This window comes from Trichoplusia ni, chromosome 3, assembly GCF_003590095.1.
Source record: "Trichoplusia ni isolate ovarian cell line Hi5 chromosome 3, tn1, whole genome shotgun sequence".
Lineage (NCBI taxonomy): Eukaryota > Metazoa > Arthropoda > Insecta > Lepidoptera > Noctuidae > Trichoplusia > Trichoplusia ni.
In genome coordinates, this window is record NC_039480.1 from 861,587 (window position 1) to 880,302 (window position 18,716).

The 18,716-nt window shown below is 36.5% G+C and overlaps 1 protein-coding gene across 7 annotated transcripts in view; it reads left to right on the forward strand.

Annotated features, from left to right (window-relative positions):
- Window positions 1-18,716, forward strand: part of LOC113508798 (protein outspread) — a 230,798-nt gene that overhangs the window by 202,059 nt on the left and 10,023 nt on the right. For all 7 annotated transcript variants that reach the window (XM_026891912.1, XM_026891913.1, XM_026891915.1 and 4 more), the window contains 3 exons: window positions 1,685-1,873; window positions 10,187-10,259; window positions 10,741-10,905. In XM_026891912.1, coding sequence (XP_026747713.1) covers window positions 1,685-1,873; window positions 10,187-10,259; window positions 10,741-10,905 — 427 coding nt within the window. The remainder of the gene's footprint in view (window positions 1-1,684; window positions 1,874-10,186; window positions 10,260-10,740; window positions 10,906-18,716) is intronic.

Consider the following 18,716-nt stretch of genomic DNA (forward strand, 5'->3'; position numbering starts at 1 on the left):
AACTGTGACGTAAGGCGGCTGCGCGCGCGCATTTCAGCCTCTCAAATCAAATCGTTCTTGGGAACGGCGAAAGTTATACTATAAATCAAATTAAACCATGTTATTGTCAATGTCTGTACATTAATCTGTTCTGTAACGTATTATTTATTTGAAACTGAATGAATGTTCTCTCTCTTTCTAATGCGTGTTATTAGACAAGGACAGAATATAGCACAAATCAGCACAATTTGATCTATGAGTTTCGTAAGTTTAGACAAACGTTAAACTGATTAGAAGCGAGTTTTGATTGAATTTAATGTTATGTAATTTGGAAAGCACAAAAACAAGAATTATGGCCGTAATAAGGAGGTTAGACTAATTTAATAAAAAATCAATATCCAAGTATAGCTAAAACAGTTAATTAGATTACATAAGTGCCGTGAAGATTGAAATAACAAACTTGTATTTTTTTGTAGGAACTTTTTACTAATATAAAATAACGATAGTTATTATCTAATTATAATGGTTTATTTAATATTTTCATACGTTTGTCGATCACTACTCACGGGGATACAACGAGAGCTTCCGACTAGTTTCGGACCCAAACTAGTCAAAGACTTCTTAAAATCATTTGAAGAAACAAAAATCTATTAAAAACCCAGTCCCGTACAGCATCCAGCCAGATCAGCATACCGCTAGGATAAGCACTAGGTCATGAGCTCTAAGTACTAAATTACACGGCGCACCGATTAAACACCGCTCGGTCTCAGGTTCAAGTCTAGGTGCTCCTGATTTGAATGATGGACTACTTTTTAAGTTGAATATTAACTAGCTAAAATTACTGTCTTGTATTACGGCTGGTATGGATGCGGTTGGAATTAATTAAATTACTGTGAAGGAGTTGTTCTTCAATAAATCAAAGTACTGACACTTCAGAAATTAAGGAATTTTGAACTATACCGGCTATAGTTTTAAACAAAAGTCCATTCTGAATACAAGCTGAAGTATGATTAAAAACTCTTGACAAAACTTTTATCAAAACACACGTGTTTAATTGGTAACATAAACTGAACATGACATTACAAGACGAAACATTCAAACAAAAATACCAACATTCCAATATTAATTTCCACGACATTAAACAACCTTCCATTACCATAAACGCAACAGAAAAAGAAAAAAAAAAGCGTAAAAGAAAATAAAAAAGAACCACATACACAATTAAAAATCGAAGGTGTCATTAATAGGGACAGTTACAGCGCTAAGTAATCGCGCTGGTCCGCATGAGATATGGAGCTCGGCAAGTAGACGCAGACCAACGATATCGGACTAGTAAAGCGACTGCGAAAAATGACCTGAAGCCAGCGATATCTCAGCGGCCAACGGGAGCTGTTCCACTAATGTTCCCATTACTTATAGATGTTACTCTCAGTTGGAGATGTCGATGAGTAGTGTAAATGACATTATAAAGATGAGAAGAAATTATTGTATTGCCAATTCAACTAACTTCAAAACAAGTGCCTTGAATATTTTTATTGGTATTAATATAAATTAAAATGTCTCAAAGATTTTTGGTGTCGAAAATTTTCTTCGGAATTGGGCAGTGATGTTCACATATCAATAAATAAATCTTCTTTAGAATGCTCTATTCATTCCAAATAATAACTTTCTGATACATTAACAATCTTATTTCTATCTTCCACAGCCAGACACAGTCCCTCAAGCCAGCATCGACATGACGACGGTGCTGGAGGTGAGCGAGGCGGACAGCGTGACGGGGCATGCCTACAGCCTGGCCATCACGGCTCCCGAGAGAGTCACCTTCGTCAAGGGCACTTGCCGCGAGGAGGCCAGGTGGTGGTCTGATGTGCTCAGCGTCTATCCCAGAAGCAAGGTATGTTAATACTATTTAAGAAAAGGTTCTCCTCCAGTAATGGCTTACCATTTGGCTGCCTAAGTAGTGAACATATTCAGCCTTTTTCTAGCATCTAAATTCTGTATATTTAATTAAATTCAGCTTGAAATTTGTCTCCATCATTACCAAATAAATTGACCAAGTAAATTTACGTCTCATTCTGAAAAGATAGATCCTTAGATTTATTTATGTTGATATGGATTTGCTGACCGCTACCGCAAATTGAATATTACAAGTTATTGTCATATCATAAAAACTAGACGTTTAATATCAACCTTAGCATCTAATGGAAAACTAATAAAATACGAGCTACCTCGTTTATTTACTATAAAAGCTATGATTTTAAGCATTTTCTAAGTATTCAGTAAATATGTTGAACATATTTCCATTTTATATGATTCTTATTCCTTTTTCGTATTTACGACGTACTTGCAGCTCGCGGTGTACTTACAGCCCATGGGGCAGACCTCCGCGATATTCTTAGGTTCTTCGTGTAAAAAGAAACGAGTTCTAAATCGTTGGAGCTCAAGTCTGCCTAATCATAAACACGTAGTCAATTACCCTTTGGAAGGAGCGGGTCAGTCCACAATTACGTGGTTACCAGCACACTGTGTGTAAGCGCGAACGGCTCCATGGTATCAGTGTAATTGCTGACTTCCCCCGACAGGAATCTGTCCAGTAATCGGAGTTCGCACCTCGTACTTATCGGTAGTACGGAAACAACCGACCTGATTGGCACACAGCTTAAGGGCCTGCATGCTACCCTGCAGTTCCGACATACATGGCAATTTCTCGATGACTAAAATATTTGTTCTTTAGGATAACTTGTTACTTTTGTTTCTAATGTCATATACTAAGTCATGCTTTCAATTTGCACGAGATTACCAAAAGAGGAAAACTTGTTTGTAAGTTTGTTTTGATGTTTACTTCGATGATAAGTGCCAGAGATCATGTATGTGTTTATATATACCCTGATTGTGTGTTAATGAGCTGCTCAAGAACCTATAGATTTTCTGTCATCATAGATCAGTGTCGTGACTGCCTTACCCGGAGGGGAAGTTCAAACACCATGTTTTATAAACCAACACCAAGCGGCGGGTAATAAGACTTGTGCTTCCTGCAGCGAAAGCTGCGCACGCGCAAATTATCGGGCGAGTTATGAACCGACGCAATTTTATAGACTATGTTAATAGGCCCGGCGTTTCCTATAATAAGATGTTAGTAGAGGCCGCAGTAGATTTAATACAGCACGCATTATAAACCGCGCTCAGCAATTTTAATTTCCAATGGTATAGATTCTGTTCTAGTATTTACTTAAAGGAAATACGGTCGATAAAATTATATGAATGAATGTGGATTAGACTTCCTTTCTATGAATTGTTTGATTTTTGTCGTAGTATGTTAAGGATAGCAAAAGTTTCGTCTTTGAAGATCGTCGGGAAAGTGTCCGCGTTCTGTCCCCTGGTCTACGTAGTTTGGAACCCGACACGTTACCGTACGGTGGGCAGTGACAATGTGGCCGCGCCGTCACCGCGACAGGTTCTCGTCGCCCTTGGATCCAAATGATCCTGTTCTGCCGCATACCGCACAATGAGATTTAATAATGGGTGCATTAACAAGTCGCAGATCTAGTTGAATCTGTTCACAGATAATCTCTACTTTGTATTATATCTGTTCTTGTACTGAATACAGAAAGCAATTCACCTTTGAAACATTTGATTACTTTGAGCGAACTTTAAAAAAAGTTGCTTGTATAAATCGTCCTTATAAAAATCTGTATGCGTGTGCATAATTAATGGCAGGATGCTCGTCGCTTGATATCGAGAACCTCAACAGCCTCATTTCCCTCAGCTAATGCCCATGCCTCTCGTACACCCGATCATAGACAAGCGTAATTATGTTTTTTTCCAAGACCCAACGTGAAAATTAATCAATTCAGACATTTGTGTAACGGCGCATTTTGACAGCTAAATTCCAGGCGCACTGAGTCACTATCAGGAAATAATGAAAGCATTAATATCGCAATATTGTGAAACACCATGAGACCCGTTAACTTTCATATTACCCTACAAGTCTACCCTATCATTGGCCGGAATTCCTGGTAGCCTATGACGTCAGAGACTTCAAAAACTGTACTTCATCAAAGAGATTGCCGTCCAATTTTTCAATTGGTAGTAATCGGACGATCGATTCCTTTGAGCGTCCGCAGCTGCGCGATCGGCCCAGTTCCAGGCAAATGGGGCGATGTAATTAGCGCAGGATCGCGTTACCCGCGCCCGCGCAAGTTTCTGACTCATTTGCTGTTGATTGTACGCGGTTTTTTGGAGAAACTTGCTTGTTGTGCTCTAATTTAGTAAATAGGTCATGGTTTTACGGATTATTGGGTCATCTGTGCTATTTTCGGTTACTGGTTGTCATTTCGTCGAATTTGAAGTTTCTGGAAGACTACCTACTTGCAATATATTTATGATGAAACCGCAACATAAATATATCGCGATGAATATATTTTCCTCAAAGGATTCCATGAAGCCTAAACGATATTAAGTAATTGGCGTAAATAAACAGTTTCATATAAAATGGCACACTTTTTTCAAACTTTTTGCTAATTCTTGATTCATTCAGGATCTTCGATTTAATAAACTTTGTGTTTTGGAATGGTCTAGGGTGATTAGGTGCTTTTAACAAAAACACTTATAATTATTTTAAATGTTTTTTAATGTCCGTAAAATTGAATTTATGACGATAATTACTTTAATTTGAAAATTAAATTTTAAGAACAGGTATAGCTTGGCATTTTCAATACCTACACATAAAATGCTGATGTGCATAGCCAAGTGGCTGAGTTCACCACGCCACATCCACTGTGTGCGACGTTTTGCGGGTTCGACCCCGCATAAGACCGTTTTTATGATCCATGAATGCTTGTCCTGCATCTGTGTGTGCTTTGAATGATTGTGGAAGTCTCTAAACAAAAAGCCGTATTAAAAAAATTATTGGATAAACAATTACTTTAATAAAATTCAAGCAAAGGCAAGACAATTCACTAGTCCCTAAACTCATCATAGCACTTTCATAACCCAAGCTATCCGCATTAACTGTATCACATACAGTGCACCTCCCGCCTGTCATGTCGGGTGACGTCTATTTATCAAAGCCAGCGACCATGAACGATGAACGATACTGCTTGAGTGAGTGAATGAGTGTGCGTGTCATGGCTCACCCGATCTTAATGAGAGATTAACTAATCACTGGAGTTTTAGCTCTTGGGTGTTTAGTGATGGGTGATTTGGGGTTTTTTAAGCGCGTTTTGGGTCACGGGTCATAGGTTAATTTAAGTGCTAATATAAGGTCGTTGACACCATGGGTATTTCTTTTTTGTTTTAAAAAATGGCATGCTACTTTAACAGGGGCTTGACAAACTTGCACAAAGACAGCTAAACTCAGGACAAGCAATCGTAGATCTCACAAATGCTTTTCCTACGCAGCGATAGGACCCTCGACACGTCGTGCTTAGTGGGTTTGGCGTGATCTCAACCACTCGATTGTTAAGTTGTTACGAGCTTTCATCATCAGCCTGTCCACCGCGATCACGAAACTGAAGTCGATCTTCAGCTGTTCTCGCCCAAAACAAATTACAAATTATTTTCCACTGACATATAAACCATGTTAGATTTGTCATTAGTATATTTTTATCACTTTAAAATGTGATTCGAAAACCATTCTGTCAGTTTATTAGCTTCCGAGAAAAATGTATCTTATTTACAAAAGAGTGACACATCACTCGAACACATACATAGTGTACCAGGAAAACTCGTACCTGTACTAAAAATAAAACACTATCAATCATACAGAGTCGATAAAACGAATCATAACGATTTCAAAGATATACCTTTTAAGTACAATATAATGTCCATGAGTATAGAAACATGAAATTCAATAGATTCCAGTCATAACTCGCGACTTGTCAATTAAATTGGTTTTTATCATTACGCGGAAGGTAGTGCGGGCAGCAGGTACCTGTCCTGGCTACCAGGTGATGCCCGTAGAAGGAGGATGGCCAGAGATAGGAAACTCTCAAGTAATTGGCTCGTTAGACCGCTATGGTGTTAGTGCGTTAAGTCGATGCTGGATGTTTTGTTCGTCTGCGATTTTTAGTTGCAGTTTATAGAGCTAGGTGGAGCTATGGTTTATGTTATGATTATATGGCTATAAGGTTTAGTTTACTTTGTGAGATTTTGCCAGGAGTGAGTGCCGAAGCTTTATAAATTTGATTTGACCGAAAATGGTAAAACAGTTTTAATTTAACTATCTTTATGCAGCGCTTAAAATTTTTAATGTATGTACTTATAGAGAAAAAATTCAAATCAATCATATCCGACTAAGCATTTTTTACTGGTTATTATATTGTCCTGCCCTTTAAGTTTCCACTAGATTTTTATTGACTACCAAGAAATTGAAAAATTTTAACAGCTTTGTTCCAAATCAATTATTACTATAAAAAAATACACAAAAAATCCTAACTATAGATTTCTTCACTATTGTTCTGTTCATATTAACCTACAGGTACATATGTAACAATGATCCCAAACCTCGGGTCAACGACCCCGCGGCGCCGTATCGCCTCACACAACGACCAGATAGATTAACATGGATAAGCAGATCGGGATATGTTACAATCTTGATACGTTTTTGTTATGTTAAATGATAGCTGTGAATTATATCCGGGGTTACTGGAGTACCACCTACCAAAAAGCATTTAGTCTTAGTTAAAAACGCGAGAATGACGGGTAAGTTGTAATACATTGCGGAGTAGAACAGAGCTAAGACCAAAAATAACAGAACATTGCCAGCAATGTAATCCTCAAACGAAATTGCTCGTTGTATGAGTCTTCACTGTTCACTTGATTTGACAACGGTGGTTTTAAATATGATGTCAAACGAGTTAGAGGTACCTGCAAATTGTGAATGACTGATATTTTTTGATTTACCAACGATAATATCGAAACCGGACTAATATCGATCTGGTATTTAAAGTTGCTTAAAATAAAACGTTTATATTAGTCGTGTAAGTAACTAGTTAACTATGGTTTGTTAACTCTATCTAAACCATCATTTTATGAAGATAAGATACATAGTTCTTCTCCATAATAAATGACATTATTGGATCATGCAACTAGTCATTACTATTGTCCATATTAAAATAAAAACATTTTAAGTTAAAGTTCTCAGGTTCAATCGTAGGGCACACACCGCCTTTTTGAATATGATGTGCGTTTAAGGAATTAATATCACAGACTCCGTGTTTCGGAAGACACGTAAAATGTGGGACCTGCTTCTGACCTCTTCCCTATCGTATTGCATTGCCGTACCAACATGCTATGAAAGTGGTGAAACAGAGGGTGCACTTGTGTTAACGCACACTCGTGCACCATAATACCTATGTCTCGCGCAGCTGGCTGGAGTCTTGCGAGACTAGCCGCAATGGCCGAAATCGGTCAGGCATCAAACACAATTTTTGTTTTCCTACATGAGGAATATCCACATTATAACCACCACAGCCCAAATATGGTGACGATAAATATTACGTACATGTTCATCAGTATATACTTACATAGTTTATAACTATAATAACACGAAATCAACATCCTATATAAGGATCAAAGTTCGGTGACATAAAACAAATCTAAAAAGGATGAATTAAACGTTGCTTTTCCTTTAATGATTGTAATATGATATTTGAATATGAGTCTTCAATTGTCTTGACTATTATGAATAAGTTCAGCGACCTCTGCTAATAAATTACTTTGTCTTTTTTTAATTAATCTAAATTATGCGGTAGGTGTGTATGGGATTTCTTTCGTTATCACGATTTTATCACCAACCTCTCTAGCCAAGTGTCATTTTGAATACCAGCAATCGGTAAAGTTCATAAAAATCACTAGGATGTATGGCGATGACAGATTGAAGTCACGTGAATTTAAGACGCGAAAAGTCAATTTCATACTTTGAGATTTTTTATTGACGTTACCGATTGGTTTGTCGTTACCTTATTGCATAAATATCACATAGATGAGATTGATTTCTTAAAGCGTAGGCCTTTTTCTAGCACTTTTTGAACTCTTCATTAGTTTCTCAGTTATAAAACCCACCAGATTAGGTGTACTCGTTTCGCGCATCTCAGCTTTCAATTGTTCCATATTGTAAAAGTTTACAGTTCACTGATAACAGAAAGAGTTCTCTATCCGCTCCCACGTACCCTTATCAGCTCATAACCCCCGGTTCTGGTCAATGACCCCCGTATTAGACCGTCTACTGATCAGCGACACCAAAGTCTTCGTTTCTTCATCGAGCTGCATGTGATATTGGTCACATTTTGTTAAACACTTTCATGGGGATGATGACTGGGCTATAAAAAGTGGTAATCTATTTAGTCCCGCAATATTGACGAAGATAAACTGCTTTAGGAGTTTACGAGAGGGGACCTTGTGACGCAACCAGTTCGTAAATTACCATCATCCCCATTTGTTAGATAGCACTAATGTACTGAATAAAATAACGCAAGGTTTTTAAGCGTGTTCAGTAATTAACATTTTTCGTTTCAAATTATTTGTTAAAGGTTTATTCTGCAACTAACAGTCGTGTTATCATCTTTGATCTGACATAATATTTCTGCTATAAAAAAAGAAGTCGGCGCTACAAAATCTATCCAATATCATACAAGCAGATAAGATCAGACAATAAATAAATAAATCGACAGTGTGTAACCAGCCTTAATCGAGATCTCATCGGTAACGGTCCGCGGCGCCGGCGCACCAATTTTATTATTGTTTTATATATACGAAACAATTAATTTTGATATTTCGCTATTGATGGTGATTCATAAGTTTTTTACACTCATGAACAATTTCTGCAGTCAGATTAAGATTTTTTGCGCTGTCTAGATTATTACTTCGACTAAGTTTTTTGTTTGACTGTAGTGAAATTAAGTTTTATAGATATGTGTGTATGCTTATTTTAATTAATGTTTCAATTTGATTGTGGGGCTTATGCAATACTTTAAGGCGTCTTGCAATATATTTACTGTTATTCACAAATATCATAGACAAGCACCATAGTTATAGACAATTAAATGAAACTTCTCTTGTTGATGTTGAATCGTTCTTCGTCTTATGACTTACTATTTAGAGATTTGATATCATTTGTAGAAATGACACTTTGTCGAATTTCAAGAAAAAAAGACAATCCAAAGAATATCGCACATGCGTAAAAACCCGTTTAATAAATCGCTTAACAGCCAATTATATCAATTGGTGACCAAACAAGATAGGAGTCGACAACAATAGCGAAATTTCACTTTTAAGACAGTTCAATTGTCCAACGAGTTCAATTGTTGTAAATCCATATCAATTCAGCGAAGTAGTTTCTTTATTTGCCAATTAATCCATTGAAACGATTACCGATGTCGGAGCAGAGACAATCGCTCGGAGCGACGCTTTCGTGGCGATATATCTTTGTTTAGAGACAATCTGTTCTTAATTATTGGATGTGACAAATTGATATATTTTTTTTGGAACTACAAATCACTGGACTCATTACATTGGTTAAAAGTTGTTCCTTTCCCTGAAAAACAGAACATTTATAACGTAAATATCAGCTTGTTCCATAAGATAAAAGTCTGCTAAGCGCTGGATAGCTTCTTTAGAATATGTATCGAAACTATTAAAATTTTGACTGACACAATTCTAAATGACCATTCAAAACGCACTACATATTACCAATATAGAACCTCATATCAATTGAGGTTAAAATATTAACTCGGATCAATCACCACTACAAATAGAACCGGCTCTAAATAGGTCTCAAAATAGTGTCAACAAGCTAATTTGACATGAAATCGTGTCTCCGTCGCTTGAAACAATTTGCGTCCTAGCCGACTGACCAGTTCGCCGGCTAGAATGGCGTGTGCTTTCAAACAATTAAACGGTACCTATCGGAACTGTTTTCACATTTCTGCGTTGCAAGGATGGGTGGGGTCAGGGAAACCCACCGCGATAGAGATGTAGCAGATTAGAAATCTTTAGCTAATTGCCCGATACGCTGTATTTGGTGGAACTGGGTGATTGGAGTTCTTGTGTTCGTGCCTCGAATAGTACTGTGTATTGGTCTGTTTGTTGGAAATAGAAGACCGACGTTTATATTGTAAGAGGTTTCTTCTTAGATAAAATCGAGCTAAAGCTTCATGATGTATGATCACACTTTAACTAAACTAATGGTATGTATGTTTGTCCTCAGGGTCGGCATAAGAGGAACGCCACGTTTCCCGGTGGCCAGACTGCGAGCTTGCTGCAATCATCGACTACCAGAAGTAAGTAGAGAATAAAAATGAGTCTGGTTATCCTTTGTTCCTTATTTTGCATAATTCACTTGCTTGCAACTCTGGGTACTAAATAAAGGCTTATCCTACAAAACAAAAAAGATGAAAAAAAGCATTTGCTACTCAATTGAGTAATTTTAAAGAGAATAATTCACTCCAATTTTATTTAATACTAGCTGTTGCCCGCGACTTCGCCCGCGTAGTTAGAAGATATAAGTTAGGAATTTTTGAACGGAAGCCCTCGAAGTTGAATATTTCCCCCCGTTTTTGCCTCATTTTCCATTGTATCTTCGCTCCTATCAGTTGCAGCGTGATGTTATATAGCCTAAAACCTTCCTCGATGAATTGTCTATTGAACCTTAAAAGAATTTAAATTTTAACCAGTAGTTCCTGAGATTAGCGCATTCAAACAAACAAACAAACTCTTCAGCTTTATATATTAGTATAGATAGTATAGATAAACCTCTTACAGAATATTCAGCAGACGCATCGACGCTTCGCGACGTGGCGGACGGGTGCCAGGCGTCCAGACCTCGGTACTGCTCGGGAGGCACCACGACCTGGCCGGGCCCGAGGGTGCAGCCGCCGCAGCCGGAGATCCCCAGCCTCGCGGCACCAACACCTATTGACACCAAAGGTAGGGTATAGGACGAAATGACCAATAGACTGCAAGGATAGCCGAGTGGTTGAGGTCTTCACGCCAAAACCCACTGTGAAAGACGTGTCGCGGGTTCGATCCCCGACAAGCATTTGAGTGATCCACAAATGCTTGTTCTGAGTCTGGGTGTGTTTGTGCATGTGAGTTGTATGTTCGTCCCACGACACAAGGCTTAAATTCCTTACTGCAGGAGTCGTTTTAAAAAAAACCAAAACACAAAATTTGCTTGTCCTACGCGGAGATCGATTCGCGTCAAGTCGCGCACAACAAACTGGGTTTGGCGTCGTGAACTTTACCACTCGGCTATCCGTGCAGTCTTGATTTACAATAATAAGCTTAATCCTTAAACCTTTATCAATAACTTATCATCAATTTAAGATGCATGTCGGTACATGTTCTTATATGGAAGTGCTTTTCTTCCTTTTTAGTTTCAAAGTCGATCAGCATTTCGATGATTCAATTCAATTTCTTTATTTTTTCTCGTATCAGGGTTGTCGCCCTGCGTTTAATTGAGATCCTTAAACTTGTATTGCTTATCATAAATTAAGACGTTTGAATCCTTCGGTTCTTTATTGTTTTTTAAGAATTCTTCGTCGATTGTTCGATTAAATTAGTTTTGATGTCAAAGGTGAAATTAATATTGAGCTGTAAATTACTCTTAAAATATTCCTAATTAAGGAATTGTATCTGTAAAGAGCTTTGTAAAAGTTATTTGATTGAGTTGTTCATAACTTCTCGAATGTCTGTTCTTACTATAGGTGTGCAAAACGGTTTCCGCGTTTTTTGAGTCCCACACCAATCTAAATATCCTATCAGCCCGTAACATTTTATGTGAGGAAACCGTTCGTCCATATCAAACCGGCGAGCCGTTTGGCGTGTCTTTTACATAAACAAACGATGAGGAAACACGGCAAGCCCAACACCACTTAAACACAGTAACAAATGCCTACATTTTACCTCCAATTTAGTATTCCCAGACCCCACGCATACCACAATATATCTATTGTAGACGCGCCGTTATCTGCATCTGAATACCAGTTAGGTGCGTTAGCAGGTGCGCCAGGGTCTGGCCAGACCCGGTCAGCTCCGGCGAGACCGCCAGACCATAAATCTCGACGTCCGGTGACGCGTTAGACCTAATTAAAAGCTGTTCGACGTTGGGAGATGGTGTAACCTTTTAGTGAGGGCTAAGTTAGGAGCGGCCGCGGAAACGTGGAACGGAGAATAAATAATGAACAAGCAGAAAATAAGTCTTCATTGACGTTATATGTTTTAGAAGCTGCGAAAGATTGCGTTAAGGTCTGAATGAGATATTATCTTTATTTTTATTAATCCAAACACCTTATTAATAGCCAATTTCATCTCACCTCATAAAGTAAAATCACTTACTTCAGAACATACTTAACACTAACAAAGGCACCATTCAAATCTATCCGCTCGTACCATGTCCCACGATCAACCGATGACTCACATCCAGGTTCTGAACGAGAGCTGCGTCAATTAAATTTAGCACCGTTACTACAAACAAGCCTTCGGAAGCTTCCAGCACATCTGACAGCTGCGAATGTTTACCACTTAGTAAATACACGTCACACTTGGTACGCGTCACTTGTCGCCGGGATGTAGCTGAGGGCCTGTACCACGAGATCTTAAAGTATCTCTAATCACGGTGTACAAGCAAGACGCTGCTATGGGAAGTGTAGAGTGTTATCTCGCTTTTGCAACGCCTGCATCCTCGTCTTTCGCTCATGGTACAGGCCCTGATGGAATGACAATGTTGCTGGTTAACAAACCGTAATCCTGCAATTTCTCCATAATATATGATGATTAGGACAACATTTGAAATGTGAATGTTTCCGAGAGATTCAGATTAGTGCTGCGTGGACGTGAATATTCCACTTGATAGATTGTTATGGATATAGGGATTGGACTTACTATGTTGTGTGCAAGTATGTAGATTTTATAGCGATATATCCGTAGCGTTGATAGTAGTTTTACATCGGCTTGTAGGAAAAAATAAACATTACGAAGATGAAATCATTTACCCTATTAAAAATACCCAAATATAAGCTTTTTGGGGCCTTTCCAGCTAAGACACAACACACAACTGTTTAAGTAAGTAGGATAAAAACAAAGACAGTTATATCGTTATTATTCAGTGCCATACATAATTAAAAACACCAGCTAATATATTTTATCAGAACGTTCTACATTCTCAAATGAATATCAGATTTCTTCGCAACATTCATCAAAGCGTATTCCAGGAATGCTCAGTTCAATGTCCTAGTAATAATTGGGACGACAATAAACTTTTATTAATATCATGTGTTTGTATCCAATTTATTATCGTAGTTCCCATGCCGACGCCACCTCTTTGACATCATATGTACACATCACAAAACTTAGTAATTGTACGTGCATTAGACAGGCGATATTTTTTTAGGGTTTATATTTGATACTCCTCACGCTAAAACTGCTGAACCGATTTTCATAAAGTTTGGCGTGTAGGTAGATGATAAATTCCATTTTAAAAAAAGGCTACTTTTACAAACTTTTATTTAATTTCACCTGTCTCTTTTTCTGTCTGTCTATCGGTCAACAAAAGCTTTTTTATAAAAGCATGTTTTTTCGATACATTTTAAATACTATTCCCGTGGGATGAGTTGAAACAGAATATCTGATAAACTTTGAGTACAACCACAGACCCCAGCTAGTTACAATTTAATCGCTTCTATTACGTTACGTTATTATTAGCTTTAGACATAACTTACAAGTTAATTAAAACGTATATGTCGAGGCAATACATTTGCTGTACGAATGTATTATTATAAGCAAATATTACGAACGTTGGTTTTGATGCTAGGCCTGTACCACTACACAAATAAGTAGAGAAGGATCAGACAAGTATGTATTGTTGAAGTGTATTAATAAGATAGTACAAATGCCCAGGATAACATTGGCTCCCAGTGTCAATAGAATGAGGTTGTATGAATTATCTAAATTGAGTTCTGGCATGTGACTTGAATGTTTGTGAAAACTCCCCCTGTATAAAGATTATTTTTTAGAGTAGGAGTCGTTTTCCTTAAAATTACAACAACTATACTATTGAAATTTATGAAAAAGTGGAAAATTCAGTATATTCTTATCTATATCTATACTAATATATAAAGCTGAAGAGTTTGTTTGTTTGTTTGTTTGAACGCGCTAATCTCAGGAACTACTGGTCCAAATTGAAAAAACCTTTTTATGTTGAATAGACCATTAATCGAGGAAGGTTTTAGGCTATAAACCATCACGCTGCGACTAATAGGAGCGAAGTTACAAAGGAAAATGTGAAAAAACTTATATCTTCTACCCACGGGGACGAAGCCGCGGGCAACAGCTAGTATCTTATATAAAATATAGTTTAAAAACACTTCTTGTTGCTCTGTTACCCTATTATATTCCTTTACCATTGAGTCTCTTATTTTTTCTTTTTTCACTCGATCTAAGTATTTACAAACACTTGTCTTTTAAATCAAGACATTTAACTCTGTATAAACTAGTCCTTTAAAACATCTTTACCTATCGTACCCCGCCTGTACACCGGGTACGCGGGCCGGTGCGTGCGCCTGCGCCGATCCTAATTACTGATCTAACGGCGGTCAGCGCGCCCTCTAATTACTGATTGTGATAATGTTATTTAGAAACTACATCGCGTATAATGTTCAGTCGCATCGTAGCTCTATCTGTTACACGCTCCTATCTCTGTACTGTATTAATTGCAATTTTCTTTTAAGAGAAAGTAGTATGGGAATTGTTGTCGTAAAGCTATTATTTTTAGGTATATATTTAACAATTAATAGTAAATAAATGGAATACTGTCAATAGAAACATTCAAAAACCTGTTCTCAGGTCTGATGATATATGGTGATGTAACCAACTGCTCATCTTATATCTACGAATTCTTCGTAACGTGAGATCGTTTTATATTCTAACGAACTTTCATCTATAAATCAAATATTACTTAAATTCTTTTCCCAATAAATTAAACAAATGTTCCAATTGGTCTTCAAACTATACCTGGAGGGGACAAGCAGAGTAATAAACATACCAGCCTTACCTATCCGCTTTCATATAAATACAAGCAAAAGGTCATCTCGTAGCTCCGAGCTAAAAACACAGCTATTTAAGTAAACACGCCATTACTGTACTATAAGTAATTTACAAAATACTTGTTACAACAAATTGCCGTATCCATATTTAGTAAGGCTGACTATAATTTGCAAATGTAAGCGATAAGTTAAATGTTAAAATCATAAATTAATGTCACGTCATTATTTATTGTTGGGAATATTGATGTTTGAATCTAATGTTTTGTAATAATTTGTTATTTTATTGATTTGATTGATTTTCGTTTTTGTAGGCAAAGGTTCTTCATATGCAACCTCGTTACACAGAACTTGTTTCGTAGAATTAAAATATCATTGATTTAGCTAAGTTTATGGTAAAAGTCCAGTTTTGCTGTAATTCTCAAGTTAATACTTTCTCGTCCACTTTTTTTTACTTAATTTTGTTCACATAGTAGATAGATAAAAGGCTCTCATAAAATACCAGACGAACAACTTTTATAACAATAAAAGCTAAAAATACTGTATTTTTTATTCCAAAAATAGCTAACTGGCAACTCCAAAATTCTTTGGTTTTTTGGTATTAAAAAACTAAGATGTTAGCGTATTCTCTCGGCGAGTGCGGTTTTGTTTCACTTTCGTTGAGTTGCGGTGCGCGTGCGCAGCGGAGCGTGTCGCCGCTAGAATGTAGGTCCGGCTGTATGCGCAACTACCTCGCGAATGAAGGAAGAATATCTAACACTGTAGTTTATATTTATAATGTTTTATTATATTATTCCTAACAATAATAAAATCGGGTCATTCATGGGATTTATTATTTATTTATCAAATAACATACACAACGTAACCGTTTACACCAAATCGTTAGGCAGCCATGTTGAAGTTTACATGTGTTTCGGACACCACTTAAGATGATTGTCTTAGTTCTTTAAATATTTATTGTACTCAGCCTGAGGGTCCAATCTACAAACTGGCCTTTCAAAGTAAATCTCTATTTAAAAACCGATTCTTGGTTAATTTTAACTGTCACTAGCAAAGTTTTTAGGTAAGACAGTTACCAGTTACGAACAAATACCAAACGCAACGTCAAAAATTTTAAGAGAAATAATTTAAAATAATCTATTTTATAAAGTCGTCGCTATGAAGGGTAATCACGAAATAATTAAAATCCGTTGATAATTATTAGTTGGTCCATTAGTGTAAAGCAAACTCAAGACACACCGAACCTATTTACGATGCACTATCACACATAACATGCAAAAAATATCGATTATAGCATTCTGATACTCAGAAGCCGTCAGTCACAGCAATAACTTGTAGTTAACGGAGTTCAATGACCCGTACTAATGGATTTTCTGGATCCAAGACTTTTTGCTAGTTTCAAAACGTACGCGTGCTTCGTACCAGTAATGATGTCTCATTGAAATTACACAAAGAAATGTAGTCATTAGCCGTCTTTTTCATTACATCTAGTGTAGGTGGTAATTTTATGTTCTCGTCTAGATTTTTATATAAAAATAGCTTTTTTTTTGTTGGTGAATTAAAATATACTTAAACTAATTATAGTTAAACAAAAGTTTGTAAAAAAATATATGTCTACGTTTGCTAAATTCTGAAAACATGAAAACATGGCTAGTAAAATGTAAAATCATTTTTCAAGCAACACGGATTTTCTTCTCGAATCTTAATGAGTATTAAAAATAATTAAAATATTACAATGAACGAATAAAAAGCATTATTTTATTATTAAAGTGAAATTATCTGTTATAAAAGTGAATAAGTCTTAATCGGCGGGTTTTTTTTTATTATTGACTTTCTCTCGGTGACAGAATGGTCGTTAAAAACACGTTTTTATATCATTTTATGTAATAACTTACAATTACATAGTTTTATGTAACTTTATTTAATAAGTTAAATATAAAACTCGTCACATGTCTACAATAGACACGAGAAACGTCGACGAAAAAAAAAGATCGCAATAGTCTTTTTGAAAAACTATAATATAAAAATAACTATTTTTCTATTTAGTTTATTTAGTATAAAAATAACTATTTTTCTATTTAGTTTAGAATTTAAAGTAAGTTAAACCTTTTTTAAATTATAATTAACCTGTCTATTCTCTTGCCTTCGTTGGAAATTAGCTGCCATAATTTAATTTTATTACCTGAAAGACTTCTCGCAATCACGAATATAGATACGGACTAATAACAAATATTTATCGTTAATAATAAATTAAGACTGAAAAAAGTTTTCAACTAGTTTATGAGCGGACCACACATTTATATAAACATTGAGTTAGCTCTGAAATGGAGAGGCGCTCGGGACTCCATGATTCTGCAAACGAAATAAGACTTTATTTTTAAACAGATTAAGAGTCAAAACTATGTATCAAGATGTAATCTGTTTTATGCGAAACCCTATTAATTAAAGGTTTTAGAAAATTGTGAAGGCTTAGTTTATCCTTAAGAGTTATATTTTCTATGCAAATATAAATAAAAATATGTTAAAATTATTTCATATCGCCTGTGAGGTAAATTATATTCAGTTTAGTAGACCATCTTTGAATCACATGGTATCTTCACAACCATCAGATTTCTAGTTGCATATAATCTACATGAATCCTGATAGAGCGATCAAAGTCGCGCCCATCGCGTAGTCGCCCTACGGCGCACACAATGCGCTGCGCCTGCGCAGTGGGTGTCGATGATTTACACCGCCTTGTCTGCGACCAGCTTCATTCATATTTATTAAACTTCGCAGTTTTTTCAATTGTAAATCTCTTGTATATGATGAACGCGACAACTTGGCACTTCACTATTTCGTTAGCCTCGGCATTACTTTAAAAAAGTTTTTTTAATATTATTTTGTCAATGTTTATTGGTTTTCCTTGATAAGAATGTCAAGTTTATGGTCAATATTCTCTTAATAATGTTGTCTATTTTCCAATAACGTTATTTGAGTTGGTTATAGTGTTTACAATGTCATTTTTATTTTAAATTAATTGACTGCATTTTCAATATTAGTCCCTAGGTATTGTAGTACTCTAGGGTTCTAGTTTGTGGTAGTCGCCGTAAATATACAAATATCATAAAATCTATTTAAAGTACTCATTCCCTAAAAATACCTCAGTACCCACACAGTAATTACTCTACTAGCGACCACCTCGTAAATAAATACTAGCAGAATGAAATGTTTCCCACTCACATTAATCAGTCTTTAGACCAAAAGCATGTTTAAACATGCATAACTCATTCGTTCTTCTACGAGTCAACAAAAAGTACATAGTAATTCATTTTCTTTCGCCACAGGCCTAGTTACCTTTGCCTTCACTGCAAGCTCTTGGCATAAAACTCTTGAATTTGTTAAAGCGAGAGAGCGCTATAGACCGCGCGAGAAAGGGTATCTTTCTCACAACAGTAACATAACAGTTTTGAGATATCATAGTACAGGCAGTGGTCATCGTACATCACTTCACGAAGAAGTCTCGCTGAAAGGGCGCGGGTATTTTTAAAGCCAGTCTTGTTTCTTTTTGACTCCATACATGCGATCACCTCGTTAAGATGCTCTCAATTATCGTGTGTAGGTCAACCAGTTTATGTATAGACGTTACGCTTCACAGATTCACTCCCAAGTGTTAAGTAGGTTTCATTTCATATCTTTATGTTGAGATTTTTCCTATAA